The following is a 19,034-nucleotide window of genomic DNA, read 5'->3' on the forward strand; positions in this document are numbered from 1 at the left end:
CAATTTAACTAACTCTTGAATTTCTCAAGCAGGTTTGCATTTTTTTCATCTCCACAATATCTCAAAATAAAACTGTTAAACTGGAAGAGAATATTTTCAAATTCAGGCCACACAGCTCAAATCAAATCTTGCCACACAAAACTTGTCTTAAGTTATTCAATGCTTAAGGAACTTTCTTGCCATCAACTGATGCTCTCAGGCAGGCATCTTTTCTATTTTATGGTAGCAAAATAACAACAGAAAGCTACTAGTGAATAATTAATTGTGTTTTCTACTCCTGCTGTTTTAATACCCCACTTGTTATAAATATTGTACTTCATTTTCTTCAGTCATCTATTGCAGTTGGGGAAATCTTTCGGAATCCAATCAGGGATCAAAGGAGCCAAGATGTTAAGACGATCAGTAGTGACGGATGGGACAGCTGCTGGCCAAGGTAAGAACTAAGTGTCATTCTACAGGAGACAGGAGACAAGAAGAACTCCCCTAATCAAGCTGGTGTGTCAGCACACCTAAACAACTTTTATTTGTTATGTCTTTTATTTCAAATTTCTATATCTAAAACACAGAGGTGACGAGTAGCAAAATAAAACCTGACCCTGACTTTTTTTTATTAATATCCTTCATGCATTCATATGTTTGGCAAAGTGGTGAACCTCACATCTCTCTTGCTCATGAACAACTGAGCCTTTTGAGGACTCCCATTTCATACCCAGACACGATACTGTTACATATCAGTCATACATATCACTTATTACCACTGAACCCGTTTACTTGTTGAATGGTGTTTTCCAAGTGGTACACAAATTTCCTTTGTCTCTGTACTGTTTTCAATTGGGTATATGTCAAAAAAGATGAGCAAACTATCACATTACACTATTTTATTTATGTCCAGGTGTCCTAACTTTTTTGGAATCAGGGCTGTACATGCATTTTGTCCCAGATACATGAAAAAATATGCCTGAAACTAATTGAATACAACGCTATATTCATTTAGTTTGATCTCCTTAACAGTCTGATAAGATAATGTTGACAAGGAGCTTTATTTATTAATAAATTTGACTAAAATTGTGAATATATCTAAATCTAATAATCTAATTTATTATTTGACAGTAGCCACAAAGTCTTCAGCTGTCTTTCACTGAATATTGTTCAAATAAGAAGGATCAAGATTAAAATTAAAAAATTATGTACCCAGGCATGCAGACTGCTTCTACAAACATTTGTGAAAGAATTGGCCGCTCTCAGGAGCTCAGTGAATTCCAGTGTAGTACTGTGATAGGATGCCGCCTGTGCAACAAGTCCACGAAGTCAACTCAACGAAGCATTTTACATGGCCTACCACTTCGTGGTAGGCCATGTAAAATGACAGAGCGGGGTCAGCGGATGCTGAGGCGCATAGTACGCCAAGGTCGCCAACTTTCTGCAGAGTCAATCGTTACAGATCTCCGAACTTCATGCCTTCAGATTAGCTCAAGAACAGGGTGTAGAGATCTTCATGGAACGAGTTTCCATGGCCGAGCAGCTGCATCCAAGTGCAACAGCCAAGTGCAATGCAAAGTATTGGATGCAGCGGTGTAAAGCACGGCACCACTGGACTCTGGAGCAGTGGAAATGTGTTCTCTGGAGTGACGAATCACGCTTCTCCATTTGGCAATCTGATGGACGAGTCTGGGTTTGGCAGTTGCCAGGAGAACAGTACTTGTCTGACTGCATTGTGTGTATGAAGTGTGAAGTTTGGTGGAGGGGGGATGATGGTGTGTTGTTGCTTTTCAGGAGCTGGGCTTGGCCCCTTAGTTCCAGTGAAAGGAACACTGAATGCTTCAGCATACCAAGAGATTTTGGACAATTCCATGCTCCCAGCTTTGTGGGAACAGTTTGGGGATGGCCCCTTCCTGTTCCAACATAACTGCGCACCAGTGCACAAAGCAAGGTCCATAAAGACATGGATGAGCTAGTTTGGTGTGGCAGAACTTGACTGGCCTGCACAAAGTCCTGACCTCAACCCAATAGAACACCTTTGGGATGAATTAGAGCAAAGACTGCGAGCCAGGCCTACTCGTCCAACATCAGTGTCTGACCTCAGAAATGCGCTTCTGGAAGAATGGTGAAAAATTGCCATAAACACACTCCTAAACCTTGTGGAAAGCCTTCCCAGAAGAGTTGAAGCTGTTATAGCTGCAAAGGGTGGGCCGACATCATATTAAACCTGATGGATTAAGAATGGGATGTCCCTTAAGTTCATATGCGTTTAAAAGCAGATGAGCGAATACTTATAATATCATAGTTTATAGCAATATAGTGTACATACACTGCATACCAATTTCAACACTGTATACTGAGAAGCAGACAAACTTTACAGGCTTAAAGCACCTGCAAATGAGCAAGAAAATCACATATTTTTGACATTTGGAAGTATTTTATATGTACATTATAGTACTCATGCCATTGAATAACACTGTAACCTGACATGGATGGACAAGAAAAAGGTTTTTTAAAAAAATGAAAATATTACATTGTTTCAACTGTGATGATGTGATTTACACATCTACCAAATCTTACAATGTAACCATTCAGGGAATCAAATACCTGTCATTTTATTTCCTGTTCCTTTCAGAATTATTTGAGTTTAATTGATAATCCAAAGCTAATGCCATGCTGTTATTTGCTGTATATGCTCTTCAACATGTGCTTCATCAGGTCCTGATGCAGACAACTGCAATGGTAAAGAAGGTAGGGTTGTGTGACAAAACACAAACTGCCATCAGCTGACATATTTTCCCCTGACTACTCATGAAGGCATGAAGAACTGATATGCAATGGGTTTATGAATATAGCCTATTGTATAAGCAAAAATATATTTTGTGCGCAGATATGTTGGAGCATCACTACATATCTGTTCTCAGGGTGAATTTTAGGCATGAATTCCCAAGAAAAAGAATTAAAGATAAGGTTATTGGAATGTAAATGTACAGAACATGTGACACAAGAGAGGCTTCTGAGAGTATGTGAGAGTCTTCACATACATACAGCTGAGAATGATAATAAACTGATATTACTGTAACATACATTCTAATATGTCATGCATTAGAATGTGTTTCAGCATGGTTTATGTTGGTGATGATTTAACTACAAAACAACAACATGGTTTGAGGATTGGACAGTCATATTTTTCATTCTTTTCTCTTTTAAAGTGTTAATTGTACTGTCGCTGACATTTCATTTTCCATTGCTGACAGTGGGGATCAAGAAAAGATCTAAAGTCCCCGGGGTGATGATTACACAGTTTGTCGAGACCTTACCAGAGGGAAAAAGCCATCCAGACTTCACTCGCAAGCCAATTGCTTTGACCATCCAAGAGGGTAGGACTGATAGTATAAGAATAATTTTAAACATTAATATCACAGAATATTCCAAGATGAAATTTCCATGATTCTGCATAATGGATTAGATCCTTGACTTCAGTGCAATGGGCCTGTGGGAGCAGAGCCCTGAAATGCAACACACACTCCTGTGTCTGTCAGATAAAATTAAACATACACGGAGTTCAATTTAAAACCAAGAAAAGTGATAAGATTATCAAGTCTGCACTGTCATCATTTTGCATAAAAAATTCTTTGCATTTGTAATGTACTTAAGTAGTGTTTTGCATCAAGCATTCTATGTAGTTAGGATGCATATTTCAAATCAATAATTAATCTAAATAACACACATATAAATATACTTGCATCTGTTTTCTGTGTTTCAAAAAAAAGAAAAGAAAAGACGATATTGGCTGATCTTGTCTGTCTCTTTCTTTCTTTCTTTCTTTCCCAGGCAAATTTGCTTTTTTCAAAGCCATTGTCACTGGAGATCCACAGCCAACTGTAACATGGAGCAGAAATAATGGAGACGTTTCTGATACGTCAAGATACATAACAAAATATGATCCCAATTCCAATGAGCACACATTTGAGGCATGTGATATGGGCTATCAAATCACAGTGACACTATACAGCAACATGCTGATGTAAAGGAACAGCAAAAATAGCACAGAGAAAACTATATCAGCAGAAAGAGAATAAGAGAGAAAAGGCTGCTGTATAATAACATTAATGCCTTGTGACACATCAGTTTGCTTTGCTTTGCCAATTTCACTTATCCTGAGAGAAGCAAACTCAAAGAAAGTTTGATGAAATGGGCATCAAATCACTGCTGCTCGACACTGAAAATGTAAAATAAAAAGGCACACAGTTACATATCAGGAGGCCATCTACCAGTCAAGCAGTGAAAAGAGTCTGTAATTGTACCACACTGTTATAATCAAATTGTTTTCTCATGTGTTCTTTACTATGTTTATTGCAGTAAATAACCAATAACCAATTAACCTGAGTGAGTTTTAACACTTTGACACCACATGCTGTTCAAAAATTCATTAGCTAGCAAGAGGAGAAGTTGAAATAGATTTCTAAAATTAGTGGATGGTGTTTGAAAAATTCTGCTATTTTCACTCCAAGTGGGTCAGAAGGTTCACTGACAAGCAAAAAAAAAAGACCAAGCTTAACAAGAATGATAATATCCGCTTTTCCAGTAATATCCACTTTTAACATCCAAATTAAAATCAGAACAACTTGAACGAATGGTGTTGATTAATGGGTACTTGAACTGATCTTACAGGGCTGCAGGGACACATAACACACAAAACGTTTGCAGACCACTGCTATATTGTATAAAACGTAACGACAAAGCTGACTATGTAACCCACTGGATCATTTATATTTTGCATGTCTCGTGTGTTCCAGATGCCAAACGTTATGCCAGATCAAGCTGATACCTACAAATGCTTTGCCACAAATGAATATGGACAAGCCACGGTTACAGTTGTTTTGAACGTTATTGCAGGTAGGGACTATTTGCTTGTTATGAAGGTGACAAATGAATGCAGGTAATATTAGGCAGAGCCATTTAACCCTCTGGAGTCATTGTCCGTATTTGACTACTTTTGATTTTATCGAATTTTATCTTAAAAATGGTTTAGCTTGCCTTGCCTACAAATTGTAAATCTCAAAAATTATGTACAAATTTAGCAAACAAGAAGTTATTTACAGCTATTTACCTTAAATTGCAGTAAATGTCTCAGGTGTTTTTTTGTACGGCTATTTACATTATACATTTATATTATTTCTAAAATTCGCACCAAACAAGCAGCAAACGTGACGACAGTGTTCAGGAAAAAGCATCACGCATATTGTTTATCATAACTCGGGTTTTACTTGACATGTAACAAAATTTAAAAACTTGTATATAGTTTGTAGTCCCCACTTTTGACACAAATTAAAAGAGAGATTCAGTGAGGCTGTATCTTGCATCTACGTCATCTTATTGTGAAATGTGATAAAGATGCACCGGCGCGTCCCTGGACTCCAAATCCAGGGGGTTACATGACACAAAGTCTCAAGTATTCTCCTCTATCTACTTCAAATTAAGCATACTTGTATCCAAATTTGACATTTTCCCACTTCATATCCTTGTGTGTATTACATTCATTCAGTACTTGTCACTTTGCAGTCCCCACTGTAACTTAATTACATGATTATGTTAATAATGCGAGTACCCTCTTGTGCTTTCAGTTGGTTTCAAAATGAACAAAGCCACACAAGCAGCTGAAGCCACTGATGTGAATTTTAAGAAAGTTCTAAAAAGGAGAAGGTAGGTTTGAGTTACATATGTTGAAGGACTTTCATTCTCTACATTTACATATGTGCTTCAACTACATGCACACCTTTTTTATTTTCCAGTAAGATCTGTCCAAAATCTGAGCAACCTGCAAAAAAAGAGGGTGAGATTGATCCCAAATTTTGGGAGCTCTTGCTCAGCGCTGACAAGAAAGACTATGAGAGAATCTGTGGAGAGTTTGGAGTGACTGACTTTCGCTGGATGCTCAAGAAACTAAATGAAATGAAGAAAGAAAGGGAGGAAGAACAAGCTGAGGTTTCACTCCAGTGCAAGAAGAAAATTCTATAATTTTTGAAATTTGAAATAAGGCTCATTTGCTTACATCGAATTCTGTTTTTGTCCAAGTTTGTCAGAAACCTGTCTAACCTGAGACCCATTCAGGTCAATGCAGATGGCACTGCATCCTTTGAGCTTGAGATGGACCTTCTGGATCCAAGCAGCTCCATTTACCTGTACAAGGTTGGTGTGATAATAAAATTAGAAGATAGACCATCATCAAGGGGCACATCCTCTAAAACCCCCTAAACTTGCAGACATAACATATGGCTTTGAGTTTTTGAATGTTTTGATGAAGTCCTGCTATGATGTTTTCTACTGTACCTCATAAGTATGGCATTTCTCCAGCATCCCAAAAGGATATTATATTGTATATTCCCCTCACAGGATGGTGAAATGGTTCCATATACAAAAGAGTTGGGAGACAAGATGAAACACAGCCTTAGACAAGTGGGGAAAAAGTACATTTTCAGTCTGAGGGATCTTATGCCAGATGATGCTGGACTGTACCAGTTGGATGTGGAGGACGTGAATATGTTTTCTACTGATTTTAAAAGTAAGTTTACAGTTGCACACATGACAAATTAGCAAAGGAAAACAATAATAATTGTATAATGATTCGAAATGACCCAAATAAAAACAGAAAACAATTGTTTTAATATTCCAGTTCCAATGGTGGACTTCTTGGTGAAAATTCAGGAAGTGAAGGCAATCGAGAGAGAAGATGCTGTTTTTGAGTGTGTCCTGTCAAATCCCTTCTCCAACATTTTGTGGTTTGGCAAGAATGTGCCACTGGAACAAGGGGATAAATATGACATTGAGGTTTCAGAAGACAAGCTCATTCACAGGCTGGTGGTCAAAGACTGCATGGTGGTAGACAAAGGAATTTATTCTGCCTGCGCTGGGATAAAGTCTTGCAATGCATGGCTTATTGTTGAAGGTAAGATATTCAAGTTCACCAAAAACTAATATTCTAATAATATTCAATGGATAATGAAGACCGTTTCCAATAGAATAGTAATGCAAAGCATAAGATACCTAATTCTTCATAACAATTACTGCTTATTATTGAAATAAGCAATAATTGGTATATTTTTACATGCACACTCACTACAAATCTGTTGTTTTCAATTCAGCTGATAAAGAAGCACAAAAGGGCAAAAAATCAGCAAGGAAAACAACAAGGGCAGGAGGATCTGGGATGGATTTGCAGAAGGTTGCCCAAGAGCAGCAAGCAAAATTAGAGAAGGAGAGAGAGGACAGGAAAGAACAGATTAAAGCTGCAAAAGAAGCTGCAGCAGCTGCACCTCCACCTGAATCCCCTCCAGCTCCTGCAGCCACTAAGACTCCAGCTGTGGCTAAACCCGAGGCACAGAAAGACCCTGAATCAAGTAAGCCAACCACAAGGTTAATGAGACCGGCTGCTGAATTCACAAAAGAAGAGGCCATATTGGCAAACTTATTACAAATCCCAACTCCTGAATTTTACTTTAGACTAATAATGTGATAATTAAAAATGTGAATGGATATTTATTTATGTGGTTATTAAGTCCTTTTTCATCTTTATTCATGTTAACATTTTAAATAAACCTCCCTATACCCGTTATGATAATTTGCTGATATGGCAAACTGTTAACTTGTTGGTTGACAGGAATGGTAAAGGAACCAGCAGCAGTGGATCCCCCAGCTGTGGAGGTAGTAAGTACTGGTAAGGTGACCTCTGCATGTATTCAAATGTGAATATGACAGCTACTTGAATATAATATTTCAGTATTAAGTGTCTTTATCCTGGTATCGTTTGATAAAAATCTCTCTCAAAGATGTTTTATTGTCAGCCCTTTGTCTGATTGCCTATTGTGTTGTTTAGTGGTATTGATCCAATTTAGATGTACTGGGACTATCAATATTCCTAGGATGACCTGATAGATGTGTTGCCATGCTACTACACAGCTGTGTCCTGTGGTTTGCAACTGGCTGACTGGCTAAATGTCAGCTTTGTGTTTAGTCCTTGATGTTGTGTCCTGAAATATGCTCAGAATTAGTTGAATAATAGAACACGAGAATTAATATACAGATTCTTATCACCTGTCCACAACTTATGCTGCGTTCCAAATCGCATGCTTTTTCTTTTCAGTTCTAGTCCGTCCTGTGGCTGTCTTTAAAACATATATATTGTTGCATGCAATATGCATACAGTTGAGACATACAAATTCATCCATCACAGTAAGTTACAGTTTATATATGTATGTATTAATTATACACATGAGTCACAAACAAATATGTAGTGCTTATTTGAATGCACTCTTATCTGTCACTGCAGCTTCTGTCATCTGTCAGTGAGCTGTCATCTGTCTGTGCTTTCAACTGCTCAGTCATGTGATATATCTTCTGCTGTGCAGAAGACTGTGGGTCAGAACAGACAGAAAATGATGCTGGTCTGCACACTGCAAAATGTGAGCGGATGCTAAAGACATCCTATTTCCCGATATACTGCATTGAATTAGGACACACTAAATAATTTTGTTATGTGCTAAATAGTATGGTAGTACAGGTTTGAAACACAGTTAGTGCCTACTTACTAAGACGCAACAAGAATTTTACACAACTCATCTATTTTCAAAGCATTTTGTTGTTTCTAAGTCTTTTATGAATGTGTTTCCCAAAATTCAATAAACAGAAACTCATCCATTTCATAGCTGTATCACCATGCAGAAGAAAAGGTGTGTCTACTCCTGGAAGAGAGGCTTGTGCTCATGATGGGGCAGGATGTAAACATTAATGTGATCTTCCTTGGCTGAGCTGTAATGTTAACTAGCTTAGTTAGCCAGCCTCTCTCTCATCCATGAGTAGATGCACACTTCCCTCTGCATCGTGATACGGAAAGCTTGTGAAGAACACCTGGAGACACTGCTCAAGACTGAAATTATTTGTTTATTTGTTTTGTTTTGTTTTGGTTTTTTTTTACGATAATGATCTTAAAAATAAGCTACCATTGCTCTCTGTGGTGAAGATAGGAATAAATAAATTTCTTATTGAAGTTCAGGAGTATTTGTTGACATTGGACATCGCAGATTTCTTTGGTCCAACAAATCTACATAACTACCAATTTTGCTTTGTTTTTATTGTTTTTTTCCCCCCAAAGCTATCAGGTCTCTGTCAAGAAAATTATAGGTTGGCCAACCCATAAAATAATGTTATTTGGTTTTAAAAAAAAAGTGAATGAAAACCAGTGACATGCTTTAGAAAAGGCTCAGAGGTAATCTTAAATACATGATTTGCACTGAAACATCCAGGTTTCACATGTCATCAAATTCATAAACACAGATCAAGTAAACAGCTAAAATGTTTTTATACTGTCTGTGATCAATAACAGGTCACTCAGACAGGACATCAACAGCAACAGCAGGAGACTCAGGAAGTGGTAAGAGACAACTGTGAAACATATAAAATTGATGGAGTAATTTACTGAATCAAATTTAAATTACTTAAGGAAGCTGAGTGGAGGTGAAAGGCTTCCCCTTGCAGATGCAGGAGGTGGTATGCCTGATACTAAATACAACAGGAGCTTAGATAGGAAATCTAAAGAGAAAGAATAAAAAACTTCTTATTTACTTTTTTAACACATTTAACATATTAATATCTAATCGTATTATCAAATTCATCGATCATCTTTCTCTTAAGTCAAATTCCAGTTTACAAATGATGTGTGAAATAATGACAGGGATTCTTCATAACCTGCATGTAGAGCCACCATTTTAAAATTCAGCACTGACCCAAAGATTGTTTAAATATGTTCATGTCTTCTGACAGTTTTGTGTTCCCAGTGGGTTTCTGTTTCTGTAAAGTTTGGAAAGCTTTATGTTTGCTACTCATAATTGTGTTTGCTTTAAATGTCAATAACTTGCTTTAACTTATATTTATCACACACCAGATCACATTTATCTAATGTCTGAACCGTGCCCTGAATTATGATGTCACGCGCACCACATCTATCAAATCATAAATGCAGTTCTGTTGTTGTTGTAGTTTACGTTATGATTATACCCTTAATTCCTTTCGTCCTTTTTAAAGCATATTTTTAATATTTTTCTTTTTTCTTTAATTGAGACTGTTCCATTATTCACAGGAAATAATTGATATTTATGAGCCATTTAATTACTTAATCTCAACAAGCATGTAAATGAGTGGCAGTTAAAAGAATGTGTGTGGGTAATTAATTTATTCTTGTGTACTTTTATTCAGTATTCTGTTCTGAAAGCTGTTTCACATAAATATGCAAAGTGGAGAATAACTTTGTTTTGTGTTTCCCAGAGCCTGAAATTACCTGTGGACTCTCTGATATTTATGCTCTTCTTGGAAAACCAGCTGAATTAACTGTGAAGATGAACACTGACAGTGAAGGTGCCTGGTTTAAAGATGGAGAGCAGGTAAAGCCCATGAATGAAAAAAAACAAAACAAAACAAAACATTTTCCTCAATTAGAAACAACAGACTGAAGACGTACAAAGCGGGAGGTGTTGTTTTCTTGGTCTTGCTCATTTGGTAATGTGACACAGATAATAAGCTGCAAGTCTCACTTTAACTTTTGATTTACTAGCTAATCTCAGGTGCTGGGGTCACCATCACCAAAGATGGAACCATTCACAAGCTGACAATTCAAAGCTGCAGAGACGATGACTCTGGAATTTATCGTTTTGTATCAGGCAATCTAAGTACACAAGGAAAGGTCACTGTGGGAGGTACAATTTACTTCCCTCTATTGCAGAGCATACAGTTTATTAAATGGCGCAACAACTCCTGTGCATTAACCTTAATTAAACTGTGTTTTTCACAGTTGTACCTGACTTTGACCCAGATGACCTTCACAAGTTCTCCAAACCTGTGATCATAAGAGTGGGCCAGAACGCTGCTTTCAAGATGCCCTTTCCTCCTCAGGAGTCTTTGGTGGTCAGTTGGTTTAAGAATGGTATTGAGATCAAAGACGGAGGAGGAGTTAAAATAGTGAGGGAGCCCAATCACAGCCGGCTGCTGCTCAGAGACTGCCTGCGAACAGACGCGGGGGAAATAAAGATCCAACTTAAAAACCCATTTGGGGCTGTGGAGGCCACATCTCAGCTTATTGTGCTTGGTGCGTAAATACTGAGAAATACTGTGAGATAAAAGGATGATATTTATAGCATTTGTTTACCTCTACATTCACTGACATGCCAAATCATAAACACAACTTTCACCTTACTAAGCGTCATTACCGCACTATAATTTCATTCTTCACCATGTTTCGCAACAGATCGGCCAGGCCCTCCCGACGGTCCAGTGGAGACTGTCGAAACCACTTCATCTAACATTGAGATCAAATGGAAACCTCCCAAAGATGATGGTGGCTCCGCTATCACCAACTATATCATAGAGCGGCAGCAGGCAGGACAGGGTCTATGGACGAAACTTGGGGACGTCTCAGCTGACAAGACCTCCTTCAGAGACAGGAATGTTACTCATGGAAAGAAATACAACTACCGCATCTATGCAGAGAACCCCGAGGGCCTTAGTGACACCCTGGAGACAACTGATAGCATTATGGCTGGCATAATGAGTGAGTGTGGAAAAAAGAGGTCTCATTTAGCATTTCTCATCAAATCCCATGTTAATCTCCCTCAGGTTGTAATAAATGAAAATGCCTCTGGATAGGTTTTGTCATAGCTTCAAATCATTTATCACCAGCACTATTTAGTCAGTGTAGAACGTCAACCTTTTATCTTTGCGTTACAGTTGCTCTATCTCCAAGAGGAATAGTCTGCTCTATCCTGCAGTAATAACATGTAGATTTCCCTAATTTATTCCACATCTTTAATTACTTCTTAATTATTATTAATGAGCTTACTTGATTAATTAGACTCATCATTCTTTAGTACTCTCCGGTCCACCTGGCACCCCCAAAGTGGTAAGTGCCTCTAAGACCTGCATTAACTTGACCTGGACCCCTCCAGAGGAAGACAGAGGAGTACCGATCATTGGTTACCAAGTGGAGAAACGAAAGAAAGACACAAATCAATGGATTGCACTGAATGCACTTAATGAACCTATTGAAGGTTTGTCAGAAACACTTAAGCACATATTGTTACCTTTTTTAATTAAAGGCAAGTTTTCTTCCATTTATTTGTTATTTTCCTGCATTGCTATAATTCTTATTTTCAGACGTGAAATACGCAGTTAAAGATATTACTGAAGGAGTGGAATATGAGTTCAGGGTTTCAGCAATCAATGAGTCAGGATCAGGGGATCCAAGCCCTCCCTCTGCAATGGTGTGTGCAAAGAATCCCAACAGTAAGTACTTAAATTCCTTTGTTGTGCAAATTAATGATTTGTCCAGAGCCATGTTTGCTCCTGACTGCATTTCATGTTTTATGTGTCTTCATCCAGTGAGACCTTGTTTTAAAGACCCAGAGGACTTCATTGTTATCAGAGCAGGAAATTCTGTACGCGTCAAAATTTGCTATGAGGTATGAATAAGCATAAAAGTTGATATGTGTTACTGAGCCTTTCTCCTATGAATCGCAAATCTGTCCATTCATGTCAGTTCTGTATTTCAGATTTTATCCCCACATTTCAGCCCCATCATATTCTTGAGTGATGACAACTGTAACACAACCGCACATACCCCAAACCTTATCTCATTTATCTGATATTGATATCTCCAGGCTGAACCTCCACCTCAGATCACTTGGCTGAAGGATGATGAGCCAATATCTCCATGGATTCAAATCATCAATACAGAGGGAATGTCTCAGCTTGTTATTCCCTCATCAAAGCGCTCAGATTCAGCCATTTACACTATCAAAGCCAAAAACTCTGTTGGTGAGGCTTTCTTCGATGTTGAGGTTAGAGTCACAGGTAAGGAAAATAACAGGGTTTTGAACTACGTCTGGTGCAGAAAAGTTGTGGAAACAGTAATGATATTTTTGCACTGAAACTACTGGTGGCAATTATCTTGTGTTGATATTGTGCATGTGAGTCTGACAATACTTGGGTCTTTCACTGAGGATTAATTTGTCTAGAATTAATTACATTATGTTTCTCTGGTCAGAAGAGAACATTGTTTTTGTCAACCTTGAGCAATAATTGGGTATATTTAGCCAATTAATTAATGATACACTAACATATTGCTAATCCAGTGTCAAACCCCAATTAGCAATGAACAATTTCTAAATGGAATGAGAAGCATAATTCTTACTGTGTTACACGCAGTAATATGATATGATTTATTGAGAAGAGCTGCCAAAGGTAAATGAAATTCTGGCAAAAGCCCACGCAGGAGTGGAATTCCTTTTGAGCACATTACAGAAGAAAATAAATGAAAATAAATAAAATTTGCTCCAAAAAGGGGGGCAAAATATGGAAAATGTTTAACAGTTAATTTTTCTTCTATTTAAATAAGACACTGGACATGTTATCAATTGTTGCTAGATGAACCCAAGACTCCAGGGCCAGTTGAGCTGGAGCAAACAGTCCAGGGAAAAGTGGTAGTGTCATGGGCTCCGTCGCCAGACCAGGAGCTCGATGACCGGCTGTACTACATGGTGTCTCAACACGACTCCAACACCAGAGTGTGGAAGACAGTAGCAGACCACATCTCCACTAACACATACACAGCCAACAACATCCTTTCTGGGACTGAGTACCATTTCAGGATCTATGCCAAGAATGACGTGGGCCTCTCAGATCCATCTCAGTCACCTAAATGGGGCGTGAACAGTAACAGAGGTGGGTTGTTATAGTTGTTCCAGTTCAGTTATGTTTGATAATGCCATTCCAGTGAGCCAAACTATACAAAGCAGTAATACAATGTGTAATCAGTTATAGTTTACTTATACACATATTGTGAAAAAAAAAGATTATAGAATCATTATCATTGATTTAAGCTTATCGATGTCAAGCATGCTAACTGTGTCTTAGGAACTTATTTTTAGCCACACTAAAGAGGCAAGATTATCTTTAATGTTTACAAATACTGAATGGATTGCCTTGAACTTCGTAGATTGTAGATATTCCTGATGTCTAGAGGATGAATCCTATTAGCTTTGGCAATCCGCTGACTTTTCATCCAGCAGTGTCATCAAGGATTTCATACATGTGAATATCCAGATCTCCCATATGGATTGGTCCAAAATTTGTTAAAAACATTAATGGTTCTTACAAGGTGTATCCCATTTACTGTGGTTCTGCCCTGGTTTTTTTAGTCTAGCACCATCATTACATCAAAACTTCTACTTACTCAATAGTTTGATTTATGACCAAATAGATTAAAAACTAAGGAAATTCCAACCAGTCTCAGCTGTTCTAAGCATGCTGAGCTGGTGACCATGGCAAACATTATACCTGCTAAATATAAGCATGTTAGCATAGTCACTGTGATTCATATTGCTACGTTGACACGAGCCAGAAGTACAACCTCACAGAGTTGCTAGCATAGCTGTAGTCTCTTATGTTCCTTACGTCTTTTCCAACATGCAATGACAATAATAAATATTTGAAATCTCTGTTTTGTTCATTCCACAGAGCCTATTTTTTTCAGATCTGGGTAATACAAGTGAATTTCTGAAATATTTCTGGACCCTTTTGGATATTATTTTCATGTGACCTAAATGATCATTTCAATCCTTTCCCTCTTTGATTTCTCCAATCAAGTTCCAGTAACCTCAAATGGAGTTAATTCAATGGATGTCTGCTTTGAGAGGCCTCCATCCATCTTGGTCCCTCTGAAAGTCCACACCCCACCTAAAGGTTACCAACTCTACATGACATGTGCTGTCCGAGGATGCCCAACACCCAGTGTATCCTGGTACCTGAATGGCATCTGCATCAACTCAGACAACAACTATTACATCACCAACTCGTTTGGTGTGTGCTCCATGTACATTCTTAGAGTCCAACCAAAGGACGGTGGAGAATATAAAGTTGTTGCAGTGAATTCTCTTGGCAAGGCAGAGTGCTCAACTAAACTTATTGTAAGAGGTAAGGTTCAACTTAAGAATTACCTGTTTTTTTGTTTGTTTGTGTGTATATTCTTATAATGATTATTTTTGTGTTTCTTTATTTTTCTTTTTCCTTTTTTTTTTTTTTTTGCTTTTTCTCCACAGATTAAAATGACATGAAGCTTTTACATCTATTGCTCTGACTGAGACATTCTGGAAAAAAATGAAGAGGAAGATTTTTGCTTTACTGCATATCCTGCATTGATGGCATGTGATTACTCTTTGTGAATTTCTGGTAAAACCCATCAAAACTCATCTAAGTACTAACGTCTTTAATTTATTTGAAATGTGACTGATTTACAATTGTTACCCTGCCATTAGAAATAATAACTATGTAGTACAAGTGAAGTGCAAAACTGTAGCTCAAAGACAGACTGTCTAATTTTAAAGCTCTTGTAACAAGTATAATAAATTAACAAATTGACAACTGTGTTTGCTGTTCTTTTTTGGTCTTGTTTTGTCACAGAACTCTGCCTTTACCTATAACTTTGCAAATATTCTTCACTATCCTCACTGAGAGAAACAAACTCTATAATCAGTTAAAGCAAAACTTATGTAGCAAGTGTTTCCAGGAGCACATTCCCCCAATATGTGAGTCCACAACACTATGCACATCGTAGTACTACATTAAGCCCTTGTTAACTGAGTGCACTTTTTCATTCCATTCCTACAGTAAAATAACTGTGAAAGAAAGAGCTTTCAGCGAGACAACTGTATGTGCATATCAGAAAGATTTTACTGACAAGGCCAACACAAATCAAGTCCATAATATACATACTGTGACATCTATTGCTTCTCTGTAACCCTTTGCCTAGATCTGGCATCATATTCTCTGATTGGAGTTCTTCCTGTAATATTTAGCAAAGTTGTTATTGTATTTGCTCTTTGTAAGAGTGCTTACCTCGTTCCCTCTGCCAGGTTAGAGGTGACATTTGTGTATATTCTGCACTTGTGTCATCAGGGTTTTCTTGCAGTATGTCAGTCTTTTTTATGAGGTCAGGGAGACCATTCAAACTGTCTGGATAAGTCACGCTTGTTTAACCTCTGACAATGTGAGTCCAAAAAGCTGCTCTGTGCAACGAGTCCAACACACCACCACACCATGAGCAACCATCTTTTTATAATGCCACCATGGGTCCAATGTGACTCACAGACATGCTGCGAAAATTTCCGTGTATACTTTTGGAGGCTGATTAGAATGGCTAATTCATTTCAACCAGAGATTATTTTACCACATAAAATGTCTCACGTTTATGTTTATTGACCAATAAAGTTCATAGTGCAGTGATCCTATTACTAGAGACCTTGTGAAGCTGCCAATCAAAAGCTTTTGGTTGGATGCTTTGACTCTTACTGTATATTGCTATTGTGGATCCATGAATCATAAAGCCTCAACAAATTAACATTAAGTACAAGAATATCCATCTCTGGTAAATATATTTAAAAAAATATGCTCCAACTTTTCATAATTTAACCCTGAAAGAATGTGAATCTTGATATAAGTATAAAATGTGCATGGTGTGTTTATATGGTCAACAGTAATGGTGGAAAAGTGTTGACTTGATATGTCCAATACGAGATTGAATGAACAGTCATAATGTATTTCCAGAGCCAGCTGCAAAGTGATCGCTTTCATAGGGATGAGTAAGAGGAACCTCCACCCTTTACCACTGCTGTAATATGGTTTTTTAGCAACTACTTTACATCCATGTATGGATTTCTATGCGGTCCAAACTTTTATTACTGAACAAAAAGGGGTGTCACTTTTGAAATATTGGGTAGTGCTAGTGCAAGCTGAAGACGGGTGCTGAACATAGACAGTGAAGATCTGAAAGTAAGTCTATTTTATTCATTTATTTATTTAATGGCAAATTTCCTGCATCAATAATGATGAGCAAATTAATGACCAAAAACAACCAAAAGAAGCAATATTTTTTTATGGCGAGATAGAAACTCAGGATGGTTACAGTTAACAAGTGCCAACAAGCTGTTAAAAGAGGCCGATATTCAGACAAATAATACGCACTAGTTCTAAATGTTAAATTTATACCACTTGTGTATTTTAAGTCAGATACACCATATAAGTGATTAGGTAGGTGAGAAACGTAATAATTTTCGTACACATCTTAATCAAGATAAGTACTAGGATTTTATTATTATAGATAAGCTCAGATAATAATTACGTTGGATTTTTAGGCTGTCAAAATATTTGAGCAACTGCAGAAAATATGATAACTGTAAAAAAAAAAGTCATAACTTTTTTTAACATACTTTTTTCTTCTACATTTTGTGAAAGGTAGATGTGCTGCTATTTTATATAGCTATGTAAAAATATTTGTTTGCACAGCCACACTAACCTGGACCACAAAAGCGCCACAGAAACAGTAGAGTTGTTTATTAAAGTATATCTTAGCTCTAAAACTTGATATTCTTTTCATGGTACAAGAGTTAAAGCAGTGAAACCTGAAGAATTTTGATACCCTGCAAAAAGAGAAAAATATGAATGGACCTCTTGAGATGATCCTGTAATACTGATATTGAAGATTTCAACTGTGCTGTTTTAGTGAGGAATGTGACCTTCCCAGCTGACTTTCCATGACTAACAAAGGACTGAGCATGAGACTGTGATCAGTTTACACTGTGTGACACATCAAAGCCTTAATATAATACCTTTTTTGCTGAGTTGCAGATGTTCAAGGTCAGATATCGTTTTTCACATTTTCCAGTGTTTCTCTTGTGGTCCTTAAAATTTAAAAGCCGTGCAAAAAACCTTATGGCCATTTTCTTGATATGCAGCCAATTTTGGTCTAATTAAAAAAAACCTCAGCTCAGCTTTAAGATTAAAAATATCCTACATTAACAGTTTTTCAGTTCATTTCAATCCTCTGGTACTCAGTTTTTTTTTTTTTAAGCAAAAGTGAAAGTAGGTCAAAGTCATTTCCTGTTTACTGCCTATAAGCTGAGGACTTGGCTCAAACAAACTGAATGATTATTTCATATTTTCGCTGTATAGGTTTTGTTTTTCAAATTAGTGAATCAAGTACACAGTGCCTTTTAACCTTCCAACACCCACAAATCTAATTGATCACTCGGCACACGCAGTTTGAGCTTAAAGTAATGCTGTTTTGCTGGTAATTAACAACTAAGCACCTCATGGGATTCACTGTGCAAAACATAATTTTTAAGAGTTGGTGGCATAAAAGAGATTTACAGATATGTGCATCGGATTAACAGTTTGATTCCAAGATATTCTGCCCCTGTCTATGTTTGGATCCTGAGCAGTTAAATTGCTGGCACAGCCACTTGACTCCACAAGCAGTTGGGCAGAGTCAGCCACTAGGTGAGATTTCACATTCCCCTTTTACAGTGTCCCAGCATGTCTCCAAATGTCTGCATGAGGAGGAGGAGTCACGAGTGAAGGCATCCCAGTTTTGACAGGCTGATGTCATACGGTAACATAGATGACACATGAGGAGAACCTCCAAAGCAGAGTTTCTCAACCTTTTCTGGTCTATGGCCACATACCATAGGTCTCCTAGTTTCTCATGACCCCAGCAGTTAGAGAAAGTAGAGTCATGTGGCTTCCAGAATACTAGTGACCATGGAGGGAACTAATGAATCATATAAAAACAACTATATTAGAACTGAAGCCTAATTTACTGATTAGTCAATTGATTGGATTTTTGTTTCATTTTGGGAAAGTCTGATGGTTATTTTTGCTATTTTCTGAAGTTTTGTGAACCAAACCAATTAATTAATCACTTAGAAAATAGTAGACAGATTATTAGTACAGCTCTGTAGTGTATACATGAAACTTATTCTTTCATATAAATATTTTATATGCTCCTTCCTGTTTTACAACAATCAAAATACTTTCCATAATGCCTTCATCAGATCCTTTTAACATTTATTTGAATGTTCTTTTGTACATTTTGGGTTGATAATAAGTTTTAAATATCTTGCAGGAACTTTTCTACTGCTCAAATCTATTCCATAAATATCTCTTCCATAAAACAA

General features: G+C 37.4%; 1 protein-coding gene across 1 annotated transcript; it reads left to right on the plus strand.

Annotated features, from left to right (window-relative positions):
* Positions 1-230: 230 nt before the first annotated feature.
* On the plus strand, positions 231-15,450 carry LOC124056007 (immunoglobulin-like and fibronectin type III domain-containing protein 1). Its single transcript, XM_046383047.1, has 22 exons — positions 231-433; positions 3,237-3,359; positions 3,814-3,953; positions 4,779-4,878; positions 5,607-5,685; positions 5,775-5,967; positions 6,058-6,171; positions 6,376-6,544; positions 6,656-6,928; positions 7,125-7,379; positions 7,640-7,696; positions 10,300-10,415; positions 10,586-10,727; positions 10,823-11,116; positions 11,276-11,578; positions 11,895-12,074; positions 12,181-12,309; positions 12,406-12,485; positions 12,684-12,876; positions 13,450-13,746; positions 14,671-14,997; positions 15,123-15,450. The coding sequence occupies exons 1-22, from the start codon at positions 388-390 to the stop codon at positions 15,125-15,127; spliced, it is 3,615 nt and encodes a 1,204-aa protein (XP_046239003.1). The 5' UTR covers positions 231-387; the 3' UTR covers positions 15,128-15,450.
* The last annotated feature ends 3,584 nt before the right edge of the window (positions 15,451-19,034 follow it).

Source organism: Scatophagus argus, chromosome 3, assembly GCF_020382885.2.
Source record: "Scatophagus argus isolate fScaArg1 chromosome 3, fScaArg1.pri, whole genome shotgun sequence".
In the NCBI taxonomy this organism is placed as follows: Eukaryota; Metazoa; Chordata; class Actinopteri; family Scatophagidae; genus Scatophagus; species Scatophagus argus.

What these genes read in the sequence shown, in the direction of transcription:
- LOC124056007 (XM_046383047.1), top strand. Translation starts at nt 388, where the DNA reads ATGTTAAGACGATCAGTAGTGACGGATGGGACAGCTGCTGGCCAAG. An exon ending in AGGAAAGGTCACTGTGGGAG is followed by an intron (nt 10,728 to 10,822) that starts GTACAATTTACT and finishes TGTTTTTCACAG; the next exon opens with TTGTACCTGACTTTGACCCA. An exon ending in GTGTGCAAAGAATCCCAACA is followed by an intron (nt 12,310 to 12,405) that starts GTAAGTACTTAA and finishes GTCTTCATCCAG; the next exon opens with TGAGACCTTGTTTTAAAGAC.